This window comes from Rhipicephalus sanguineus, chromosome 9 (assembly GCF_013339695.2).
Source record: "Rhipicephalus sanguineus isolate Rsan-2018 chromosome 9, BIME_Rsan_1.4, whole genome shotgun sequence".
NCBI lineage: Eukaryota > Metazoa > Arthropoda > Arachnida > Ixodida > Ixodidae > Rhipicephalus > Rhipicephalus sanguineus.
In genome coordinates, this window is record NC_051184.2 from 151,886,885 (window position 1) to 151,913,428 (window position 26,544).

Genomic DNA, 26,544 nt, shown 5'->3' on the forward strand with positions numbered 1-26,544 from the left:
CACGGCAGTAAAAGAAAGGCTGCCAGGGCTGAATGCCCCCCCCCCTTGCGTATGCACCCCCCTGCAAAAAGTTCTGCGGACGCCCTTGCTGAGAACTCGAATGTAATTAGTTTCACCATCATAAGGAAAAAATCAAAGGCAAAATTCCATTTTTAAATTTCGCGCCGAATTCTCCGCGCTTGACGTCACGGATTTCAAACTGTATTTGTCGTATTTTGGGGACATTGGTTCAACGAAACTTCATGAAACTTGGTATGTTGAGTCTATGGCCCTCTCAGAGGTCATGTACTTAATTTTTACTGATTAGGAACTACGTAGATCCCAGCTAGACGCCGTCAGAATCTATGACGTCATGGTGTTTGCTGCACGATTTTCATGGTGGCGTCGGCACCCGCATTTTCTTTTTGCGCGTGTTTCTCGATTACCAAGACTCTTGTCGCAGCGAGCGTGGTGATTATGGAATTTTAAGAGAAATTTACTGATAATATAAGAATTGTTTTTTTTTTTTTTTTTAGTGCCTGTCTCTTCAAGTGTGTTCCTCATACGTTGCGCGTACGTATACGTTTCACATTTTATCTCGATAAAACGATCCTTTTTTCTTATATGTGGGAAACGCGATTTAAAGAAGTTTTATGAGGGACAAGTACTGATCTTTCGCTTCTTGCATATGGGGCGCTTGATTTATCTGAAACGGGCGAGCTGAAAGTAAATAGAACAGGCGCTTATATAGCCAACATCTCGCTATTGCGTGCTTTATTTGCATTCGTTATTATTTTATATACAAAATATTATTCTGTAATCGCAGTCATACATTTAACATAATAAATTTATACCTATAACTTATCATCGCAAGTGCGATCACGGAGCCCCAAGGCGGGGAAACGTTCTTGCAAGTTACAGCCCTCCACTAAAACGAAAAGACTGCGCGCAGTCTCGTTGCATAAAATCCTTATAAAGACATTCTTTTTCCGTGGCCCTGTATAGGCTCCCAGTGGTCATGCGACACGAGATGGACATGCACAGACTGCTTTGTGTGCCCACATTGTTAACATCTGAGCGTTCGTCTTGTTCCGCTATTGGCCGCGAGATCGAGAGGAGTCGCCACCTGGCGGCTTCTGTCTGAACCGCGCCTAGTGTGGATAGCTCCATGCGTCGTCTGCTAGCCACGTTGTGATTGCATGTGCTCGTACGTCATGCAGGTCCTCAAAAGGCGGTTTGTTCCGTTGCGTTAGTGCAACTTCAACCGCTCGTACGTATGCCTAACACGATGTAAAGAAGCATTTGGCCTTGATCGGCTGTATATGTACTGTAATGCGATCAGTAAGCGCACTTGTCGAGAGCGCTGTGTGTGGTCGAGAGTCATATCAGTGTAGGTGCCGCTCTGTAGTTCAAGCGCATTGCAAAGTGCACTTGGCGTTGTCCTAAAGATGACAAGTATTAAATCTCATGTGAATATAGCCTTTTAGCGGCTCGTGGTTAAAAAAAAAAAAGGCTCTCATGCACTTGCGCGCTGTGGTTAGGTGTATAACTTCGGGACTGTCGTCTATAGGTTACGCGACGAGCTTTAGTTGTGTACGGTCCTGGTCCCACTGCAGAGAAATATTTCTGTCAAGTCACGTCTGACACTTCGGTACTTAAATTGTCCCCTGAACAGAACAGAAAATGGAATGACACGGAAATCGCAAAACTGAGTTGCTTTGCGCAGTTTTAACATATGTGGCGAAATTTATACAAAAAACAGCCGTTTACTTAGATTAATAAATTAATCCAAATGACGTACTTTACACTTATGTCGTAGTAATTTCACGCGAAGCCACACCTTTTGTTCTTTACATTATCTTGAGCGTTTGTGTTGCGTTGTAATAGATGAGGGAAGGCAGCGGACATTATTCGCGTGAAAAAACGTACTTTGGTCCTGTGAAATAAGCGGGCCTTTGTTCCATTACTGTGGTGCAATTAATCAATCGAAGAAAGTTCCGTGCTGTACAGTTACCTAGCTTTGTGTACTGTTACTGGAATAAAAACAAACGTGTGCGTGTTAAACGTCTCGATCCGTAGCGCTATATATAAGCGCTGTAATCCACGTAGCTTTCCTCAGTAAACTTATCAACTGTCCTACAATTCATAAAGAACTGAATAAGAAATGCGGATGAATATTTGAGCACGCAGTGCACAAAGTGCTATTTGAATGCATTTCTTTTTGCTTAGGGGGGGTGTCCCAGATGAACAAGAAGTAAATACTTAATTCAGTCGCGCCACAGCAGTGCTTAGTTGTTGGAACACAAGCTAAACATGTACAAGTACAACAAGAAAATGTCATCCATTGCGAAAACGCCGACTGTTCTCGAAGGCGAGCAACCCGTTCGCTGGCAGAATGCGCTTCACTCACATGTAATAGTATACGGCACGTAGGCAAGGGAGGGGGGGGGGGCCGGGTGGCCCGGGCCCCCCCCGAAATTCGTCCGGCCTTCTATATTCCCGGGCAACTTTTGTTTTATTTTTGGCATGGAAAGACTTTCTTTCGAACAATTAGGCCTTGCCCCCCCCCCCCCCCCCCCCCGAAAAAAAATCCTGGCTACGTGCCTGATAGTAACGTTCAGCGCGCACATATTACCAGAAAGCTACAGTGAACGCATTTTGATTGCTGGAAATCGGGTCAAATCGCTCACAACCACTCACAACGAAGCGCTCGTTTCTATGCGCGCCGGCAACCGCCTACCCACACTAGCGCTAGCGCCGCTCGCCGCTACTACCGCTACTGCGGCCACTCTAGCGCGGCGACATTGCCGACGTTGCTGCTACCCTGCTGCCACCTGTAGTCCAATCTCGCGGCGATGGTGGCGATGTAATTTGGAGATCGCTTACGTTCGCAGCGCTTCCGTGGGCGCAGCGGTGTCGACGTTTGCATGGGGGTGGTAGTGGTAGTGGCTGTAGTGAGATGTGTTGTATGTGATGGGCCGCAGGGGTGTCGGCGCAAGTGTGGGTAGTGGGTAGGCAGTCACCTCCGTGGTTGACTTCGCTCGTAGCAGTGCGAGCACCGCTCTTCCATGTGCCTCTGAGGGTGCGGACATCGCTTTCCGCGCGCGTGCGAGCAAATTTGTGCACCGGACACCGCGGGAAGGCCCGAAAAAGTGATCGTGCCAATCACGGCGCCGGCAGGCTACAGCGCACCGCCACAATGACGGAATATAAACTAGTTGTCGTCGGTGGTGAGTTTCCCCACTCATTTGGCTTTCGCTTTGTGATCTCCCACTCGTTTCTTTTTATTTTTCTGCTGCCTCCACTGGTAGCGCGAGTGCTGTACGTGGTCATGCTTTGGTGCGGTACCTCCACCCATTCTGTTCGTTGCAATCGGAATTTTTTAGTTTGCCTCACGTGGAACTTGTTATTTCGCTTGAATGTCTTTTATCTTTGTGTCAAAACTGTTTAAATAGCCTTGTCTTGTGGTCACGGTACGGGGGCGCAGTACGTCGGTGGAAATGCACTGGTGGAAAGAGCATCCGACGGCGTTGCTTTGTGCCGTGAGAAAAAGGGCCCCGCTTAGCAAGAACGACCGAACATAAAAACGCTGCACCGGAGGGGAAAAACGAAGAGGAGGGAAAGTGGCTCCGAGCAGCGTTGCTCCGACCGTGTGAGAACCGCCGAGAGAACAAAAAAGAAGCTGCAGAGAGAGGGCGTCTCTCCCCCGTATTTTACTTTTCTGCTTGTGTATATTTGCATTGAGGCGTTAGGCTTAAGCGGATAGGCTTAATCGGTGCAGAACGCCGCCGCTCGCAGGGTGCGATGACTCGGTTGCTTGCATTTTTTCGCATCTCGTTGCGCGCGGCGCTGTATTCATGTACAAATGTAGGAACTCGAGAGAATCTACTCATTTGCGCTTTTAGAGAATATAACTTTACGTTCACACCGCCCCCCACACACTTTCTTGTTAACGAAATCGTTTTGTGCGCCCTGTGGCGTCGCTTCATGGCAGCTGCACTACTTCGGCCTCATTGTGGAGAGCCAACCGTTGTTGTCAGTTTTCTCTGGTGGTGGAGAACGCTGGCATGTCAAGACACCGGACTGTTCGACAAGGTCCAGTGTCGTTTTTAGCGCGGGAGGTTTGATTTCTAGTGAATGCGAGAAGGGATACGAAACAACGCTGTGCAAAAATGTTGTAGTACGTCACGTTTTTTGCTGGTTGGTGTACTGATAAAAGTGTAGCGACTGAGTCCAGATGCCAGTGATGTGACCTGACCCTAGAGTTACTGTATATGCTATCGCATAGCTGTGGTGCTTGCCAGGCTTATGCGCAACTCTGCTACCTAAAGGTAGCATATAGAGTAACTCTACCTGGCCCGTGCTTGCGTGCCCGTAGGCGACTTTGGATCTTGTGTAGCAGGATTATCGCTTATTGAGAAAGATGTGCAGCACTATGTTATACACGCTATTAACGTTGTTTGATATGTTTAGCATAAAGAAGTAAATGTATCGGCTCGTTTGTCCCGTGGTATGTGGAGCGGTTGACGGCTGTTAGATGAACTAGACGGCTAGTTCGTTCCGCTTTTCGGAAACGAGAGCTACCACCAGTAATAGCGTTTATCGAAAGCTTAGCACGTTTGTTCCGATTAAAGTCCAACTATCCCACAGGAATGGTTGCTTGCTGGGCTAGTTTGTTCATTGCAACTCATAGCAGAAAGGACGACGACTGAGTGTAAATAGTGCTGACTTCCATCAGCTTATTCCGCTGATGACACCTGGCGTGTGTACGGGGGGGGGGGGGGGGTGTGAAAAGAAACGCCAACAGTGTGACATCTATATTCTCTGCTGTTTCGCATTTCTTTTCAAGTGGTTGTAGGCTAGATAGTAATCGAAAGCCACTAGAGTCATCTACGATGCTATCAATGACCATTCTAGCATCTTTTTATTGCCACCAAGGTCGAAGCGTGATGCAAACAGCGCGCCGGGCTGTTCATGTTTCTTTTCATCCCCCCTGTTCATAGGATTATGATTATTATATCTTTTACCTTTATTTATTTTTCCTTTTTTGCTGGCAATTCATGTGTAATACATATATGTGTATCGTCAACGGAATAAACAGTTGGAAGTCGGCGCTCTTTACCCTCTGTCATCGTCCTTTCCAATTTTGCACGCTGTTACATGAGTATTGCACAGGGGTATCTGTTTTGCCAGGTGTTTGGTGAGTTGCGACGCCGCTTACCCGAGCCAATGGGGGATGTTGGGCGGATGCCACCCTTGCAGAAGCATCATACATAACTTTCATATCACGCATAACTTTCGTTAGTGTATTCCTGCAGAGTCGAGCAATGCGCAATATAGCTTGCTGAATCGTAGGAATACAAATGTAATGTTTATTAGACTGCTATAAATGCGGAGCCAACACTGGAACCACAGACTTTAACCTGATATGATGCCTGTATCGTAGGAGTACATATGTAGCGTTTATTGCTTTCTTGTAAAATTAAATGGCCAACACCACAACCACAATTATGTTGCGCCGACGCCATGCGAAACGTTCAACTAAAACAAATATGAGATACGCTTCGCAGAAGAAAAGGTCCCTGCTGTCTTTCAGTTACGTTTAGGTGTTCTGTGTTGCATATGCGACATGACAGCCAACATGGACGCCTTGGTGAAGCGGAACCTGAAGGCGAAATCTTCTTCAATCTACAATCCATGGGGTTGACTGTGTCGCGAAGTGACTTCAGCATCGGTGAATACTGGTGTGCACTTTTTGGAAAGAGAACTTATAGGCATGGTTTGAAAATTCCATGAAGTCAGTCACGCTGCTGTTCGCCCAAGAAGTTTTTTTCTTTTGAGTGGCGCCGGGTGCCGTGCTCACGTAGCTCACCTTTCTGTACCATAGACGGGCAGGCGAACGCGGCAAGCACTGTGCTGGCAGCGCCACTGGGTGCCTCTCTGAACGCGCGAGGAAAAAGAAAAAGAAAAAAAAATTACTCGTGCGAAGGAAAGCTGCCAGAAGTGCATAAAATACAATTTTAAGTTATACATATTTGTTTTCAAGCAACATCAGTATCTGCAAGAGTTTTTGCTTCTACCAATATGTGGAACCAAATTGCTGTTAGGTGATGCTAGCAGTCATACTTCACGACTTTCAGAGCCAAATGAAAAATATAATTGCATTTTTATTGGACAAAAACATGCTTGTTGCTGTCAATGTGACAGTCTTCTCATTTTCACAACAATCAAAAAAAATTTTTTTTTGATCACTAGACAGTCCCTTTAGTGAAAACTAGCACCACAGTACAAGTTGTTTTTTCGTTCACTTTGCTTCCTTCACATCTATATCACAATTACAATACACTCAAAGCAGTACAATTAATCTCCCTTTCAATGGCTTCATTATTTGCTGATTTTCATTAAGGTTATGTAAAAAAAAAAAACGAGCTCGCACCATGTCCATTCATTCGTTCATTCATTCATAGTGAGGGTCTCGTTCTGGCAGACTGGATGCCTTCAGGCAGTAGCGAGGGTCAGCTGTCCGCTCGTTAAAGGATCACAGTGACACCAGCTGGCAAAAGAAACTGTTCCACACTCACTGTTATGGCTATGAGTGGCACTGACTAACACTCCCAGATTTGCATGCGCATAAATACCCGATAAAGTGGAGGAGAGCACGACCGCCGCCGTAGCTCAATTGGTAGAGCATCGGGCACGTAATCCGAAGGTTGCAGGTTCAAGCTTGCCGGCTGCAAGTTGTCTTTTCATCCACTTTAATTTCTTCACATCTATATCACAAATACTACAATGCGCTTAAAAGAGCGCTATTTAAAATTGTCCCCTATTCCTTACTTGGCTTCATTATCTGCTGGTTTTCTTTAAGGTTGTGTCAAACAAAGAACTGAGCCCTCAAAATTCTCTTATAAATGAATTGCCAGAACCTTACCTCATTCTCTTCAATTTCAGTGCTCACAGCAGCTTGCAGGGTGACGCTCACAGTGACACGCAAGCTCGTGTAATTGAGAATTTTCTCTTTTCTGCTGAGGCAGCCTCACAAACAAAACATATTTATCTATTGATTTTAGCATTGTATCTCACACCCTTTTACCTTGATTTAACTGGGAAGTGGTTAAAAACTCTTAGGGGTTATTTGCATGGGGGAGAAATCCTCGAGGGAGAAGGGGGTGTCAGTTCACGTGACGGACGTCGCGAATTAGTGCAGCCCACTCGCTGATCCACAGATTGGGTGCGGAGGTCCGCCTGCTCGCTAATCCATGACGTGTCATGTGGCCCGCAATCCCCGCTTCTCACCTGAGGATTTCTCCTCGTGCTTTCTCTGTTCCCTCGGCATGTTCCCCGTCTACGTCTTTGTCCCGTGTTGTGCCGCTGTCCTTTTACTACTGAGAATGCAAAGAAAAAAAGGAAAAAGAACCGACTCACCACCACAGGCTCCCGGTTGAAGGTTGACACAGCAGATTGGGCGAAGTTCCGAAGTCTCATCAGTGTCTTGTAGCCTGGCATGTCTTCCTTGCGAATTGATTCTACTATTCAGCATTATAGCTTTTATAATTGATATCGCTTCAAACTGTATTTTTAAATTATAGGCCTCCCAAGCTCGACCAGGGGGCGTTGCGTCGCACACGTTTCGCCGCCTTCTTGCAAAAACCGGTCGCTCCTGTCCCCGCACCTGCCTTTTGACTGCGCTGTCCTCCGCACGTTCAGGCACCCTGCACGCGCTGTTCTCTGCTCGCCATGCACGTGCAGCTTCACATGTTGCTTGCTCTGAAGGTTTAGAAAGATCCCAGAGATGGAAACAGCATATCCACGGGGTGAATGATGATGAGTGGGGCGAAGCTACGGAGGGAATCATTTGTAAACCGTGAAACTCTTCCGTGAAATGCGCCCAGTACATAATATAAAGAGTGTGAAACATCGTGTATATTAAACATCAAACTTTTATTGTACTGTTGGTTTACGTGGTCCCTTCATTATCACTTGTGATCGGTTGAAATGCAAGCAAGAAGTCCGCTCCCGAGCGAAAGAGCGCCAAGAGCGACCGCATTCCCCGCTCGCCCTGTGCGAATTAAAGGCAAGGCTAGAGGGAAGACAGGACGCGCGTTCCACGACGCGAGGGTCGGTAGCATGCCCAACGAAAGCCAACGGAACGCGATCGTGCAAGTGCTCCGGCTTCGCATCGCCTCATGGTTCCATTTAGCGTCCCAAAACCAAATATATTGCTCAAGGTGTGCCTTGCGTTTTTTCGTAGAAATAATTTCTTTATCATGTACATTAAGACGAAAAGTTGAAAGCTCACTAGAGTGTATCGCCCGCAAAGTATGTCTTTTAGTGTGATTTAACTCTCGTACGGCAGGGTCCTCGCGCCGTTGCCGGTCCACCTCGCCCGTTGACGATCGGGCGAGGTGGCTACATACAACTACTACTACTACACTTTAAGAAAAACATCTGGCGTTCTTTCGTTCTGCTTTTACAAAACATCTGGCGTCTTTCGTTGGTTTATTTCATCAATCAACGGCGTTTTGAACAAAATTTTTATTGTTTAATCACGCACAGGAGAAATCTCACCAGGCACTACCTTGGAGGTAACAATGGCTGCTAATGGCAATGAGAGACAGAAGAAGTCGGCTTTAGCTAACACTTACACTTCTACTTCTACTAACGTTTCCTACTGGAACATGCCAATGGCTGCTAATGGGGAATGAGAGACAGAAGAATTCGGCTTTTAGTTAACGCGCACGCTGCGAATTTTTTATTGTTCAACAACGCACAGGAGAAATCTCCCACCGGCACCACCTTGGAGGTCAAAGCGCAAGACTTGTTACTCACTACTACGACCACGACGACTACGAGGGACGAACGGGTGCCGCCTTAAGGAGCTTCGCCCCTAAAAACATTTTTAACGGTGGGAATCTTACCAGAGGAGGACGGTTGATCGACCACCTTTTCGGGACCGAGCAGGTCGTCAAGGGCGATGCTGTTTGTGCGAGCGCTACGTGCGTGCAGACGCTGAACGGGCACATTTCTTTGACATGAATAGGGAGGTGACTGCACGAGTTTCTGTAATTATGTTACCGGTAAAAACGCACATCGTTGCGGCAGTCGTTTCTACTCGGAGCTGTCAGCAACCATCCGGCACGCTTTTGCGTGCGTTTTCTATTGATAACTTTCGATTGCGTGGATGCCAAGTTTGTCGTGCGGCTTTAAATTTATTATGAGCTCAGTGTGAAGAGCATAAATTTACATCTGCTCTGTTGAGTCACTGGCTGCATCGCAATGCGCAGTGTTCAGTTTCGTGGGAGTTTCACTTTTGCCGAGGTTTGCATCGAATGATAACGTCGGATCGCAAGTTTAATGTGACCTTGGATTTTTTTAGAGCTCCCTTTGACAGCATAATGATATAAGCAAAACGAAAATAAGTAAATATTTCATGCCACTTCGACCATGCATGTTTTCTGCAGAGGCGTGTTTCATTTCGAATAATATCGACGCCTGATCACACGCACCGTGTTTGCTTATTCAAGTGTCCGCTTTGGTTGTTTCGACAGCTCGCTTGGTCAGCATCATACTATACAGGGGCGTAGCCAAGGGGGGGGGGGGTCAATCCCTCCCCGAAAATTTTGAATTTTGCTTGCGTATATGTACACGCACACATACAAACGCACGACGAACATACATAAAGTATGATGGAACCCCCCCCCCCTAAAAAAATTCCTGGCTACGCCCCTGATACTATACAATACCCACTGGGATCGCGCATGTTTATGATTATGCCGAGATTTGTGCCCAATGATAAGCGCATCTGAATTCGCGAAGCCATCGAAAATTTAATTGCCACCTTGGTTCTTTTTTCAGCTCGTTTCCAAAGCGGCAACTGCATATTGCCCGCGGCTCACGCGCATACAAGGCTTTTATTACGTGCCGAACGCATGACATTAGTACGAGGCACGCCGTGGTGGATTAATACGGATTAATTTCGGCCACCTGGGTTTCTTTAACGTGTACGTAAATCTAAGTACGCCGGTGTTACTGCATTTAGCTCCCATCGAAATGCAGCTGCTGTATGCGTGAATCGAACGCCATGACCACGATTTTAGCAGCGTAACACCTGCTAAGCAATCACGGCGTGTCGCACGCACGGCCAATATAAACGCTCAGTGCAAACATGCGGCTTAATTCTGTTTACAGGGAGCCGCGACGGGAAATGTACCGCAATCAGCTGAATTAAACACTTAGTACTCATGGTACGTTATTTAAACTGATGTATGTAATAAGCCCAAATGCTGTAACATTACAAATGGTTGACTCGGAAAGCCAGCGCGCAATCTCGAAATGTACAGCGGCTGTCTATTTATTGTAACTTTGGCTCACAAACGCACTTCCCTTTCAAATGAGCACGATCATCGCGACAAAAACTGCTTCAAGGTGACAAGACCGCAAAAGCATCGCGGCGAACTGCGATAATCCACTCTTGACGCCTCTGCTCCTCGCACTGCTTGCATTGGAACGGTAGAACATGACAGGAAGTTTTCGGCTCTTCGGACATTTTTAAACTTTTGTGACAGTTCACAATGCAGCAGGACTGCGTGCCTGCTTTCGAGTACGACGAAGGAACGGCACCCATAGCGTGAAAAATGCGAGATAAAAGCCCGGGCAGCACGTTCTCCGCGCGCGCAATGGGAAAACCAAGCAAGAGCGAACCCGTCCGAGCTAAAGTCCCTCTATTTTACAAAAGTAGCGAAAGGTCTTGATCCAGCCGCCGCGCCCTGCGATAGGTCGGTTGGCGACACGTGACCTTTTCGCCTTCGCGCCCCGCCCAAAGGGTCCAGCGGCGGCAGCGCTGTGCCGGCGATAAGTACGGATCACTGTTTTCAAGCGTGGAGTGGGGCGATTGTAGCAAGTAGAGTACTTCACGCGCCTCTGTCGCATTGTTGTTGCAAACTAGAAGCGTTTATGTACGTGAAGTTGAGTGGACGCAGGAATTATGCTTTTGAATTGAATGCTTGGAGCGTGACGTGCTAGTATGTCTGGTCTCTATGCCTTCGGTTGCCTCCCCGCGCAGAGGACAGAAAAAAGCGTTTCTTTTTTTTTTTTTCGTTCCTCGCGGTGACAAAAATATAAGCTGAAGGATGGACCAACAAAATCAGTTGCAAGAAATTTGTGACCACAGAAAACAGCCGGATATACGAACTAAGTGATTTTGTAATGTTTATAACTTCAAGGAGCCTTTCACCTGACCGGCGTGCTTTTGTTCGTGCATATGCATGAGCATTAGCTTAGGAACGATATTATTGCTTCGACGTTCTTTATGCCGTAGATTTGTGTGCAGTAGTCAACGGAGAGTCACACCCCGTATCTCTAACATTAAATTTCTCGGAACCCAATAAAGCTGCCTATGTTTTTCTCACCGAGGTGGCTTCAACACTACAAGCTCGCAGGGAAATGACCATTTGGGATTAGTTTTTTGCCACACCTTGCCGTGTTTTGCCGCACTGCTGTGTGCGAGATCGATTTAGACTTCTTCGTTGAAGCATACTACGTGATGTTTTCCCTAGAGGACCAGAATGCTTTTGACATGTTCGAATAAATAATATTGCAAGACGCTGGGAGGAAAAGACTGAAACCATATATGCTGCACCGAACATCTTTGCTGATTTGCCAAGGCAGAAGGAACGGAAGCCACCCTGCAAACGAATGAAGGGAGGATCAGTGCTCACAACAAAACTATCAAAGAAAAAAATTGTTATGAATTCATGCAATAAACCCAGTTTTTCAAAAGGTACTCTTTTTGTTCTCTTGCATCTCTACAAAAAGCCACCTAACACAGCTTTTCTCGTTGCAGTCTGGTTTTAGGGCCCGTACGGTTATACATACCCCAAATTTATTTGAAATTGCATTGGGTAACATTGCAACGTACCTTTATATCTGCGGGGCACGGAGGCAGCGGGGGTAGTAAAAGGGGGACGGCTTTGGATAAATGCACGTTGTTAAAAACAGTTAAACAAAAAAATGGGCGAGACACTAGTGGGCATGCTATATTTCCTAGATCTTGAAAGGTACTCAAGTTGCTGATATTCCTCAAATGCAGTGCAACTGAATTTGTGGAATATCCCCTCTTCTCCTAAGTAAACCTCTTAGAGCATAAACAAAATAAGCTTAGTTAAAATTACCCTGTAACCGTGGGAAGACTTCCGAACACTGACAAACGCAGTCAAACGAATAATAGCGCGTATTTTGCGCTACGCTATATCAGAGCGCTAGGTGCCCGATGAAGTTTCTGAAAGTAGCAGTACTGTCACTACCTGCCTATTTTATTCGAGCTAGAAAACAACCACTTTTAACTCACCCAAACACCACCTGTTCTTCAAGTTACGCTGAATGTCAAAATATGCAAAGAAAAAAAAAAATAAATGCCCTGCATGACAGCTGCTGTGGGGAACCCACTCGGAAGCTGCCTCGGAAACGCACACGTTTTATTTCAATATTTAACGTACTCCGTGCTCGTTAAAGTTATTGTCCCTGTAGTTTGATAACTGATGAGCATCTTAAGCCATAAATATTAATAATTTAGCGGTTCAAGCGAGCACAGAGTTCGGTTTCAGGCGCCCGCAATATGCACGGGAGCGAGCGGCGCGTCGTCTGCTATCGCTGCTCCTTGGACCCCTCGAGAGGGCGCGCGTGTAGTTGTCGCTACCTTTATAAATATAGGGACCTTAGTCCGAGCTACCGGACCTTTCCCCTCTCTCCGCCGGCGGATGGGGGCGGATGGGGGCGGATGGGGGCGGCGGATGGCGCTGCGCAAACTTGAGCGTTGGAGGCCTATATGGCATGGCATGCAAACGCCATGTGCCCTTGGTGGAACGACGAGTCCGCAAGTGTTGAAGATTGGGCGAGTTGGTTTGTCGTACTTGAACTGGTATAGCGCATTACAGGGAAAGAAGAAACGGCCGAGCAGACCGACACAAGAGGACAGAGCACGCTGTCCTCTTGTGTCGGTCTGCTTGGCCGTTTCTTTCCCCATAATGCGCTATACCAGTTCAAGGAATGACGAGTGCCATAAAGCTTACAAAAAGCAGAAAAAAGTGTGAGGGCTGTTGCGCGATAACCCCACTGCAGGAAATGTTATCGATATTGAACAGGTAAGATCTCAAGGCAGGAGAATGCGCCGACAAGCTATAAGAGAGAATTGGCAGAAGTATTTATTATTAGGTATCAACTCGTACACAGACAAGGCCAAAGTGTGGAACAGGGTCAAGGAGCGATTCTGCCCCAGCCTCTGACCGGTAATATATCAGATGTTAAAGCACCCTGAAACACTGAGAACTCTACCTTTAAAGCACTTTATAGTCTTTTGGTGAGGTACTCTCTGCTTGGGAAGAGGCCACTATAATTTGTATTTTGAAACGGGGCAAGGATCCATTGTCTATTTAGTTACAGGCCTGTAGTATTGACTAGCTGCCTCCGTATAGTGTTTGAAAGAACGTTAAACCGCCGGATACTACATTTTCTAGAATCAAACTCCTTGACCCATACTAATGTGAGTTCCTAGAGGGTCGATTCACCATCAACCACCTCATATGTATTGCCACGTGCCTCCTCAGTTCGCCTCTTCATCCGAGGAGTCCAGCAGGAGCTCTTCGCAGGACTGATGCGGAACCCACTGAACAGTGTCCAAGAATTTGTCTCGGAAGCGACGACTATTGAGAAGACTGTGGACATGTGCAACCGGCAATACAATCGTCATTCCACACCACAATTGACCGAAATCCAAGGGATCTGCTCCAACGACCTGCACGGCACGATTAGAGCGATCGTGCAGGAGGAGCTGTGCAAATTCCTACCTTGATCGCAGCTTCAACTGCATTCCATTGCTGACGTCATGCGCCAGGAGATCCAGCAGTCGCTTGGTACGCCTGAACTGCTACAGCCTCAACCGCAAGCCATGAGCTACACTGCTACAGCCCGACGCTACGCTCCCCCTCCACGTAGCCGTGATCTGACGCTGTGACTTTATCGCAACGCAAGACAACGAACTAGCGCCTTCGACGTTCTCATCGACGGCCACAACGTCACCGCTCTCATCGACACTGGAGCAGACTATTCTGTCGTCAGTGGGCCATTCGCCACGAAGTTGAAGTTAGGACCGCCTGAGAAGGCCCCGAAATCTGGACTGTTGGAGGCTGCACCATGACATATGCGTCGCAAGAGGCGTTGCTAGGTTGCATGAAGGAAAGGATGCATGATGATAATGAACTTCAGCCAAGAATAGACACCTGTTCAGGGGCACGACTATTGCATGCATCGAGGAAATCATGGCCGTCAGCGGTGCTTTCGTGTTCTCAGATTTTGATGAACGATGACCCCAATACCAGAACAATCCTTCGACGTCAACCCAAGCCTTCCCGCATGCCAACATCAACAGCTCCACTGCCTTCTGCAGCAATACAAGGACTGTTCTCGTTGTCATCAAGGTTCGACAAACACATTCGTGAAGCTTTTGTTCATAAGCAGTTTTCCCTACCTGTATTCCTTGACATGGGAAAACGCCATGATAATGTGGCGGTTTGGGATATTAAGAGACCTCTCACACTTTGTGGTAGTATGATAAATGTGATCGAAAGTTGTATATCCAATCACGCATTCTTTGTTTGAGTGGGCAATGTTTTTTCACAACCACTTGTCCAAGAAACTAAAGTCCGCAGGTGGGGGGGGGGGGGGCTCATCTGTTTGCTCTTTATTATAAATGTGGATTCCTTGCATCTGTGCATTTGGCATATGTTTTATTCTTCGTAAGGAAATGCCAGCAGCACCAAAAGAAAGCAGAAGCAGCCGAGACAAGAAAGAAGGAACAGCATGGATACTGTACTATCAACTGACTTCAATTTGATACGCGAACAACAAACAGATATGAGCATGCACAGCAACAACCGTCATCACACTGAAAGGCACCCTATTTCCGCATACTAGAATCGCTGTCAAGAAACCGGACCTCTTTTTCATTCAAAAACACAGAAGGCACACTCACACACTTATCAGGACCAAGTTTGTAGATCTAAACGCTTCAATAATTTCATGCTCTTACTATGTTTTAGACCTTCCAGTCACCGAAATGTTGCTGAATGAGGGGCTTAACCGCACACCTTGCAGTGAATCGGTAGATTTCCACCCGTGTCCGTAGGAAGTAAATTTGCGTGCTCGCGCCTCCTATCATTCACACACCTGCCCGATTGCCCATTATATTCTTTGCCACAGGTCAAGGGAATACTGTAGACAACGCACGTGTCACACCTGCTGAATCTGTTGACATGCGCAGTATTGCACCTGGACTTACTAGCCCCATGCCGCGCAAAAAGAATTTGCCGTCGAAATCCACATAAGTAGCCCGAACATAAAACATTAAAAGTTTCATGAAGTTTTTCGTCGACAGGCCGCAACTACTTTGAAAGGCCGTCTCCCCATTGCATTCAATAATTCCTGAACTGCCACAAACAGTTCTTGATGGGGAACGGAGTATTAAAGCTCCTCTATGTCCACTGAGAACGCCGAGTTTGCTGTCATATCTGCTGACTTCAACCCATCAATCACCCCTCTGGAACTGTCAATACCGAAAGGATCAGCAATGGTCAGTGACTTCATGGAACGTTGTAGGAACCTCCCGGCTAATTTCTACCAGGAACCTATTTCTGTGACAATGGTTCGCTTGGGGTACTCAAGCTTGTGGGTTTTCACCGTAAAGAAGGCAGAAAGCACATCACCCTTACTCTTCCTGATGGCCTTCTCCAAAGACTCGGTGATAGGGTGCCTTTCATTGTGATCACGGTTGTTGCTGCGTATGCTCATATCGGTTTGTTTGCATCTTCATCGAATTAGTCAGTTGAGTTGATAGTCCAGCATCCTTCCTGTTCCTGTCTCTTCTTGTCTCAGTTTCTTCTGCTTTCTTTTGGTGCTGCTGGCATTTCCTTACGAAGAACTATGTACCAACTTGCCCAACAAGCCACCCTAATGTTTTACTCAATAAACGTTGATGATGTACAGATAGAATTTAAATCCTGTTCTTTGACAATCTGTGATTGGCAGGTCCACCTTTGCCTCAGCAGGGTCTCCAAATGAGCTGATGAGAAGGGGTTCAGAGTGAACCCACAAGAATGCAGCTGCATACTTTTCTCTAGAAAGAGAGGCCTGTGCCCTGATCCCAGAATTGACGTGCAGGGCTGGCATTTGCCTGTAAGCATGAAATGTAAAATTTTAGACACCATTCTAACCTTTGCACCACAGATGAGGTACCTTCAAGACGAATGCATGAAAACCATGAATATTTTAAAGGTTCTCTCCAGCGATACCTGAGGTAGCGACAGAAAGAATCTTATGAACCTGTATAAAAGCCTTATACGGTCACGCATGGACTGTGGGGCGATAGTTCATCAATCTGCCACACCAAGCGCTCGGAAGGTGGTGGACAGGTTATCTGCATTTCTACAGGTGCGTTAGAACGAGCCCGCTGGAAAGCCTTTACGCCGAATCAGACAAGTGGTCTTACATTTCCAAAGATCACACTTATCTTTTGTTCATTTTCTGAAAGTGAAAGCAAATAATGCACATTCCACATGCTACACTGCAAATTCAGCTCTCTCCCTGCAGTGAGAGAGCCCTACTCAAGAGTTCTGTTAGAGGAAATGGATGTTCCATTTCTCCCACAAGAGTTCCCGCCATGGTAGTGGCAGCTTGTTGAGTTTGTTTAACTGACGTGGTATTTTCCTGTAAGTGGCATTTTACTGCAATACTTTGCCCCCAACTAACGTAGCACTTGCTCAATGTCTCCAACTTCCATGTTTTTCTTGCTTTTTTGTACAGCTTTCAGTGTTTGCAGCAGGCGTAATGTCGTTTAACATTATGCTAATAAATGAGCATGTCTGTTGCCCATTCATATGCACTCATTCTTTTGTGCAATTCTGTTGCAGCCGGTGGTGTGGGAAAGAGTGCCTTGACAATCCAGCTCATACAGAACCAGTAAGTCTCCCATTTTCTTTCCATGTCACTTTTAAATATGTGCAGCAAGAAACTCAGTCTTCATTTTATTAAAACACCAAAAGTTTAGTTCGGTTTGTCCTCTGCAAGTCTGCTACATTGCCTAATGAGTAATGCAGAATGAAGTTACCCTCACAGAAGCTCCAGTGTTGCGCAATTATTAACGTGCAAATAATTTATTGAATATTCTGCTATTTGATTCAGTCTTTGAAATTGAGTAGCCACTGTAAAGCATGTGAATATTTTAACGTGGCCGTGATGGTGAAGAAGGCTCCAGCAGAACTCAGAATATGTAACTCTTTATTTGGGCTATCTTGTGCCAGGAAAATGAAAGGCAAAAGTTCAAGCAATGCAAGCTTACACTGATAGCAGAGAGAACAGTGTCGGTTGAGTAATCTACCAAGTGGCAAAGTGCGTTGGCTCTTTATACACGTGCTATAGAAGAAGATTCCAGCGTTATCGCTGGTAGCCGCGTAAGCTCGAATAAACTAGACTATTCGCGTCTTGCGTGCAGTCTTAACAGAATGATCACAAACAATTTCGCAGCTTCTCAAACATTGCAACGCGGCATGCGTGCTGAGCATTGCTAACAGTCTTTGCGGGTAATCCGAATACATCAAAATAAAACAGTGGGGCAATGCCTCCCTCTGAAAAAGGAGCACCACGATGCTTAAATCGGAACACGAAATTGAAAGCATGCATGCACTACGGAAGAAAGAAAAAAGTCAGTTTCGCCTCAAGGGCGAAGCAATGAATGAGATAGCAAGAAATTGGAATGCCACTGGAAGAACAGCAAGCTGCTAGAAACTTGCTGCGCACTTCTCAAGCACGGAGGACACAGGAAAACAAAACACACAAAGCGAGTGCAAACTAACAATTGCACAGGTATACATAGGATGCGCGTGAACTGTCACAGCTATTACTTCAACTAGCCCTTACTTTCGCACTTCTTGCTAGCAGCTCACTCCTTTCATAAACGCGGCCACTGCAGCGAGCAAAGTGACCTACGTACGGTCTATAGCTTCAACGCAAACTTTGCGATGAAAGCACAAGACGTACAAAACTCCCGAACAAGAGATAATCGTGCAAGCACGGTCGACCACACTATGTGTGTCAAATTCGGAGGCGCACATCCCAACTCCGGCGAAACACTGGAGAGTTATAGAATTGGGCACCCAAGAAATTTGCCAGCTGCCAGGACACATGTGCAGAACGCAAGCCACTCTCAGGCTCCTGCGCTCGCGTTGTCCCAACATTTTGCAGTGCCTTCCTTTGGGCGGTGAACAAAACTGGAGAGCGGGCGACCTCAAGAGAAGAAAATAAAGATGGCGCTTCGCAGTGGCACTTGAAGCCACAGCTCACGTGCCACAGCGCCACGTGAAGCCACGGCTCACGTGCTACAGCTTGCACGTAGTGACAAACCTCGTCTGTGCATTTTGCTATGCTTGAAGGCCACAGGCTAAAAAGGAGGAAGTGCCCCTTCTGTGTTTTCAAATTGCTCAGCTTTTTTTACAACACTTATCTGTCTGCGTTAGTACTATAAAAAGTACATCAGACAAAACAGACTTTTCGGTCTCGAACTCAAAGGGGTGTACTTGGAACTGCTTCAACAACAATCAAGAATGTACCGCATGTACGAATTGAGGCAGCTCGCGAACTTACACAAGCAAAGAAAGACGGGAGGCAAAAAAAAAGCCTTTCGTATAGACATTTGACCCGCGCAAGTAAGAAGCCAGAGGGGAAATAGCAGCCAACGGCTCTATCGTGTTTTGTAATTGTAGTGATCATTTTTCTTTCGATGGCGTCTATTTGCCATTTGATGGAAAAGCACATAAAACAAAAACAAAGCCCAATTATCTCTTTTTTTAATGCAATGCCGCGGTCACTTTTAGCGTTGTGTTTATCCTATCATAGGCCTGCACTCTTTGTCGTAATTTCCAGCTGCAGTAGTTCTGGCAAGCGCCACTACACGTTGATGCGGCTGGCAGCGATCTGTTGACTTCATTGTGTGATTAAAGTATTAAATCTATTGCTATTGGTGCTTTGACCTATGCTAAAGTTATCTCTTGCCATCAGTCTATGCAGCTTGCAAATAAAGAGTAGTGTTCCAAGAGCCACTTTGGCACCCAAATTTGTATTAGCATTAGTGACCATTTGAGATGCACTGCAATGCAGTGAGTAGAAATCTCACATACATGTGTTTTATTAAGTAGATTCAATCTGATTTAATTTTGCGTGTCTTCTTTTTTTTTCCAGCTTTGTGGATGAATATGACCCAACAATAGGTGAGCAAACGTGCACCTTATGGCATCCATGTTCTGGTTTACTGCATTCATGTTTAACGATGCCTTCCATTAGCAGGTGCTGCATGTTCCTTTCAAAGCCTCTAACAGCACATCAGTGTTTTCGCTGTCCTCTCACCGTGTTCTGACAATGCGTGTTTGTTCCTTCACATGGTGTGTGCTGTTTTGTTAAACGTTACAGCTCTGACACTGTGCCGGGGCTGAGCTGTTGCAAAGTGCGCATATAGTCACATCCCGCGTGAAATCCTGTCCATTTCAACTTTATTTGAAGGGGGGTCATTCCACGCCAAATGTCCCAGCCATTGTGGCGACCATCTCAAATGTATTGGAAAAAATTCTTGCTGCTTTATTGCATCAGAAACACAGAACTAGTAGAATATTTCGGAGAGAAAAAAAAATTTTTGGTCATGTGGGAGCAGTCAGACTTTTGCGGAATGTCATACGAGTGATGTTTGTCTGAAAATTCATTCTGAGCGGTATCGTTTCTCACTTCAATGCCAAATCTAGTTTACATATTAAGCAAAGCCATTTGTGTTAGGTGTTCTTAAGCTCAATAATATTACTGCAATTTTTCTGCCGTGTATGCCTCCAGAAAATTTGCCAGAATGTTCTGTGTTTGCATTTTCTTTCTTCTATTGTTGCATTATATATGAATATCTGAATAATCAATACACTTACTCTACGGAAGATATATTCTGTGCTAAAAATATATTAACACCACTGAAGTTTGTAAGTGTTGCGAGAAAAAAATCACTAATTTAAGAAATTCATTTTGGTACACATTGAGACGCAATTTACACCACATGGTGCTTTAACTAAAAATCGGCTTTATACCTCAAGTGAAAGCAAATAGTTCTTATATTGTCACATTTTTTGTTTTAAGGAAGAAAATAATTTTTCAGGTTCTCCATGGGGAACATCAGTGAGGAAGCGGCCGTATGAACAAATGGGAAGATAGCTGTCAATGGGGAACTTCAAAAATTATTTTTTTCCTTGAAGCAAAAATTGTAAACGCTTTTATTTTTTTTTTGCGATTGAGGTATGAAGCCGATTTTAAATTGGAGTGCCACATGGTGTATCTCATTGTGTGCCAAAATGAAGGTTTTCTCAAATTTGCGATTTTTTTCTCCTAAGAGTTACAAACTTCATTGTTCTTGAAATATTTTTAACGCAGAATATACTTTCCGTAGAGTAAATAGTGATTACTCAGACATTGACATACAATGCAATATAATAATACAGTAGAACCCCGCTGTTACGTTCCTCACTGCTGCGTTTTCCCGGCTGTTACGTCGTTTTCCGCCGGTCCCGGCATAGCTCCCATAGGATACAATGTATTGGGAACCCCGCTGTTACGTCGTAACTGTCGGACCGTTCCCGTATGATACGTCACGAAGTGCGCTCGGAGCCGACCGAGTGACCACCAAAGAGAGCCGCCATGGTGCATTTTCACGCAGCTTGGCCTCGTTTGACCGTAATATTAGCCGCATGAGAGGCGCAAGCAACAGAATCTTTCAATTGATGCAAACAAAAGCATGGCCTTCGAGATTCAAATTGCAAAGATGGCGTCTATGACGTAACTGCCCGCGAAAGCAAGGCCTTCGAGATTGGCATTTACTATTGACAAAAGCATAGCCTTTGAGATTTTTATTGCACAAACATGGCGTGTGTGACGTAATTGCTTGCGAAAGCAAGGCCTTCGAGATTGGCATTCACTTCTGCCATCGCGTCGGCGTAGACTCATCATCATCGTTATTTGTCGGAGAGCGGGAGGAGTTCGAGCTGGTTGGAGCTCGCACGGTCGTGCGTGCGGTTCGCGGTCGGACTCGCCGCGCCGGTCGTGATTGCGTGTGCTTAGTTCTTTTATGCCTACAGCTGTTGGTGTTAAAAAAATCACATACGTTGATTACATTTCTGTGGATGAGGCTGTCCTAAGCTCCGCGTTTCTATCCATCGACTAGATCGCGGCTGAGCGCGCCAATTTTCGTGCTGCTCGTAAGAATTGAAATAAAATTCTGTACCACTAAATATTTTGCCGTTTTTCCTGTTTTTCGGCTCTTACGTTTCCCGTCTCTTACGTTTGTTTCCTACGGTCCCTTCAAAAACGTATCAGCGGGGTTCTACTGTACAACGGAAAAAATGCAAACATAGAACGTTGTGGCAAATTTTCGGGAGGCATATATGGCAGAAAAATTGCAGTAATATTATTGAGCTTCAAATACCTTACATAAACACCTTTGCTTAATACGTAAACGAAGTTTGGTATTGAAACGAAAAACGATACCCCTCAGAATGAGTTTTCTGACAAACATTACTTGTATGACATTCCGCAAAATTAGGAAGGCTCCCACCTGACCAAAAAATTTTTTCTCTCTGAAATATTCTAGCAATTTACTGCTTTCATTGCAATAAATCAGCATGATTTTTTCCTAATGCATTTCAGATGGTTGCCAAAATGGCGGGGATGTTTGGCATAGAATGACCCAGGGGGAACATTGAGCAAAAACGCCATCGTGATGGAGGCATGGTACTCTGCAGAAAAAAAATATAGATGGTGATAAATAAGCAAAAAAATCAAGAGGCAACGACGACTGCCAACAAGTGTGTCGGCGGCTTTTCGACGTGCATTCAGCAAACGCACACGAGTCAACATTTCATATTTTTGAACTTCACTAATTCAGGACTTGAAAAGTTGCCACGTTTATTTTTCTTTTGGTAGCTTTGGTTTGAAGCTGTGCGTATTGCATCCTGCCTGACTGAAGATAGTTCATGTTCTGCGTTTGCTTGCACTTTTCTGGCATCCAATCCCATTTCCCACCACTTAAACAAACATGACGAACGTCCCACATTGTCACAGCCGGACAATTTCGTGCAGCTGCCTACCACACGCATATGAATGGCCTTGCAGAGTGCCTGAATAAAACTTTTGTCGACACATTGGCAATGTATGTTGACATCAAACTCAACACATGGGATGCCATCGCTGTTACCTACAAAACGGCAGTGCAAGAAATGGCATGGATTAGAGCACTGCAGAGGCCGTGATTCTCGGCCCGGCCCATGCCCGGTACTCGTTCACATTTACCTGCCCGAGCCCGGCCCGGCCCAGTGACTCAAAGCAAGGCCCGGGCCTGGCCCGAACCAGAGAAAAAGTTTCACTACCTGGCCCGGCCTGGCCGCAGGTCGGGCCCGACAGGGGCCTGAGCCAGTAATCTAGGTGGTGTTGCCCTAACATGGAATCGCACAGCAAGGTGTTTTAAAGGGACATTAAAGAGCAAAACGGTTTTTCTCATATTAGTAAAGTACTCTTTCAGGATACCAAAAACACCACGCTTGCGGCGAGAAGATGCTTAGTAAGCGACAGGGCTGGGCAAAGATACTTTGAAATTGTATCGCGATACGATACAAGATACTCGGGCAAGAAGTATTTGAGATACAGATACAAGATACCACAACGTCGATTGCATCCGATACGATACATTCCAATTGTATCTTAAGATACTTCGATACATTCGGAAATTGGTTATTATATATTTGTATATACACGGCAATGTAGCACTAAACGCCGATTGCCAAAAATGATGGCTCGAATGTTTATTAACTACGACCAATTTTGTTTCACTTGAATGAAATATCTGTTAGTATCTCCAAAGTTTTGTATTTCTTGCTGAAAGTATATTACTTTTATTCCGAAACAACTTATTGGGGTTGATTTAGCTGCTTACCATGACAGCTCTTTATAGACTTCTCTGATAACGGTTTTTGCTTGCCGCTTTTGTAATTGGGTGGAGTCGATGCTCTGCTTGCCGACCAGCTAGTGGGCTGCCATCTTCAATAAGATGCCTCCGCACAATCGTGCAAATACCGTTGTTAAGTTCTATCTTGCCCGTAAACGTATCACGGTTTTCGTAATACCCGATCACCGGACAGGTGTACATCAGCGAGGACGCTGCTATAGCGACATTCTTTGCGATGCATCGTGTTTAAGTAGAGGACATAAAACTGCAATTACTTTTATATTCTACTTATCTGTTGGCGTAAAGCGTTCGTTAGCGACATACTCAGTAATGCGCGATCTTTTAAAAAAAATCATTCCATGAGAGAACATCTGCAGCACAGAAAATGGGTTAGACGTGTTCTATAGTTGCACAAAGTGCCGCAGGACACTGCCGCTATTCACACTATATTGCCACTTAAGGTCCGATTACCTGGTGATTAGTAACAGTAAAAATATTTAGACAAGACTAATAAATAAAAACAAATATATCTAAGTAAAATAGAAAAGCGGTTTGGTATCAAACACAGCGAATAAGTATAGGAACCTGATACAGGCGGCACCCCCAAGAGCTAATAATAATTGTTGTGTTTAACGTTCCACAGAACCACGATATTACATAGCTGCCGTATTGGAGGGCGCCAGAAATTTCGACCACGTGGTGTTATAAAACTTAAATATAAGCACACGGGCATCGAATTGCGGCGGCCGCGACCTACGGGTTAGCAGTCAAGCACCATGACCACTATACCACCACGGCGGGTAACCCCTAATAGCCATGAGAATTAGGCATTTAAGGTAAGACCACCGAAAATTCAGTGCCTATGTCAAAGCGTAAACCGACTTGTTGAGACGCTCATTAGAAAAATGGAGCATTTTGTATAACAACGTTTCTCCAGTCCATTTGCTAACATCTTCGAGATGGTTCCTAATAATTTACGTTATCGTGAAAACTCAGTTTCGCTATTTTACTAAGTAATAAGCAGAATTTTTGTTCCTTTGTACTCCAAGCACGCGCAGATTATTATACATTTGTTCTCAACATCACCGTGACATAACAGTACACTTAAGTAGAATATAAGTCTATAAACAGTAGAAGAAATGATGCAGACAGCTAAAAGTGTGAATAAAGCAGATAGCTTACCTTGCCAGTACGTTAAAGACATATTGCCGTAAGCAGACCCGAAAAAAGCAATACAGACACATAGGTAATGTATGGAATGGAAAAGAACAGCTTAGAAAAAACTTGTGCTAACAATTCAATTATGATTTTTGAAAACTCATTGAATAAAAGAAAGATAGACTTACGCCAAGACAGCTTCTGTTAAGTGAATGCTTGTTCTGGTAAATCCAGCATTGGTACCTGTGGTGCTCTACCTGTTCGAATCTTGTTTGCATATGTCAATCTCATTGCATGTAAGTGAAACTTTCATCGACGAGGTCCTTCGGATCGCCGATGTGTGAAAGCCACGAGACGCAAAGCAACCCCTTTTCATGCGTTCTTCAGACTTCATAACGAAGCACAACGCAAGAGAAACTTTGATAACGAGACTACAGCGGCATCAGAATTTGTGCAAAAGACACCGCACGCATTGGAGTACGTGGCACAGGACAGTGGCTAGAGCGAAGTGTCATAGCACTGACACAACTAAAAAAAACCGTGAAGGCAAAATGTCCTCTGGGTGTAGACGTTCGCGCGTTTGTCCGTCGAGACAACGCGAGCGCCACCACGTGACTCTGCTCTCTCCATAGGGACAGAGATGAGCTCGGAGCTCATCGCCTGCGCTCGCGGAAAGATAAAATAATGTCACTGTCTTTAGTTTTAATCTGGTGGCTTAGTGGGAGCAGTATCGGCTTGAGAAGCGGAGTTCAACCAACGTTTATTGTTTCGCACCGTTTTGTTGCGATCACAGTATCTTGTATCTTAAGATACACGATACATTCTTCAATGTATCGGAAATACAGATACTGATACACGTCTTGCGAGACGTATCGCGATACAGATACAAGATACCCAGAAAGTATCTAAGATAGCATCGAAGATACATGTATCTTCGATACTGCCCAGCACTGGTAAGCGAGAAAACGCGCAAAAACAATGTGGGTGGCGACGCTAGCTTGAAGTTTCCGCACCATTCGCCGTGACGTCACATGTTTTGACGGTGCCTACTAGGGGCTACGTAGTTCCTAATCGGTAAAAATGAAGTACATTGACCTCTGAAGAGGTGATAAACCTAACATAAGTTTGGGGTAATTTTGTTGAGCCAATGGCACCGAAATATGGTAAATACACTTTGAAATCCGTGACAACAAGCGGGGAGATTTCCGCGTGAATTTTAAAAATGAAACTTTGGACTTGATTTTCTCCTGTATTAACCCTCTGAGGGTCGAATTTTTCCGTGAAATTCACTCCAGAAATGTAATTTTTTTTATTGCTAAAATGAATTCTTCAGACAATTCTATTTAAGAAAAAAATTGTCAAATTTTTTTTCGTGACCATAAAGGGACAAAAAAAAATCAGTTTTGTTGTTACATACACATGGTTTATTCGTAGTAAAATCAAGCAAAATTCTAAAAAAAAACTTGACAGTGTTTTATAAATAAAAATTATGCATTGTATTAAACATCGTTCGCAGACATACAAAAATAAGCGCACCAGAGTACTTTTCCGGTTAAAAATGTTCGTGCTCTAACACTAAACACTTTTCAGCGTGTGATAGTCTTTGAAGCATGGCTCGCCGTGCACGCTTTTCAGATGTTGCTCCGTGATCGTCATCGGAGTCTGAACTCGTCAAAAAATCCTCGTCGGACAAACTGAAATCCAATGAATCAGATTTTGATTCGGCACTTGGGGAATAGTCCGCATTGGAAGAATCACTGCTCGACTCACTGGCAGCAGAGCAATCGGCGCGCACTTCCGTAGCGTTCTCTGGTCGCAAAGTGTTCTCTGGTCCGATACGTACACATTTCACACGAGCAGGTTGACGAAAAATAATAGGAAAACTCTAACGGCTTCACAGCAGCTTTCGAACAAACAATTGTCTCGAGGGACAATCTGATATGCATCAATATTTAAGCTTCAGACAGGCATTTTATGCATTTTAATTATAGGTATATCAAACTATTTAGCGATGCCCTATGATTCCGATGTATGCGAGTTTTACTGTATATACACTTAGCCGACAGTGTGCATTCGTAACATGTTGATCGGTTCAGCGAAGCATTATGTGGTGAGGAGGATTGATTTTCCTGGCATAAACAAATACTTTTTCTTATTATATGGTATTTTTTTATTATATGATAAAAACTGATGTTGGTGCTACTGTATAGCAACAGCTACTTCTTTTCACGGATGATAGGATATGTGAAAAGCACAGCAATGAAAAAACATATTTCATAAAGAACTGCTAGGCAGAGTTCATATAAGTCCGTATACAACAGAAAAAGTTATTCACAATGGTGTTC

General features: G+C 45.0%; 1 protein-coding gene across 1 annotated transcript in view; it reads left to right on the top strand.

Moving 5' to 3' along the window:
- Positions 1-2,935: 2,935 nt before the first annotated feature.
- Positions 2,936-26,544, top strand: part of LOC119404019 (GTPase HRas) — a 58,823-nt gene continuing 35,214 nt past the window's right edge. Inside the window, exons 1-3 of the mRNA XM_037670646.2 lie at positions 2,936-3,209; positions 16,935-16,983; positions 19,258-19,286. Coding sequence (XP_037526574.1) covers positions 3,179-3,209; positions 16,935-16,983; positions 19,258-19,286 — 109 coding nt within the window. The 5' untranslated portion in view covers positions 2,936-3,178. The remainder of the gene's footprint in view (positions 3,210-16,934; positions 16,984-19,257; positions 19,287-26,544) is intronic.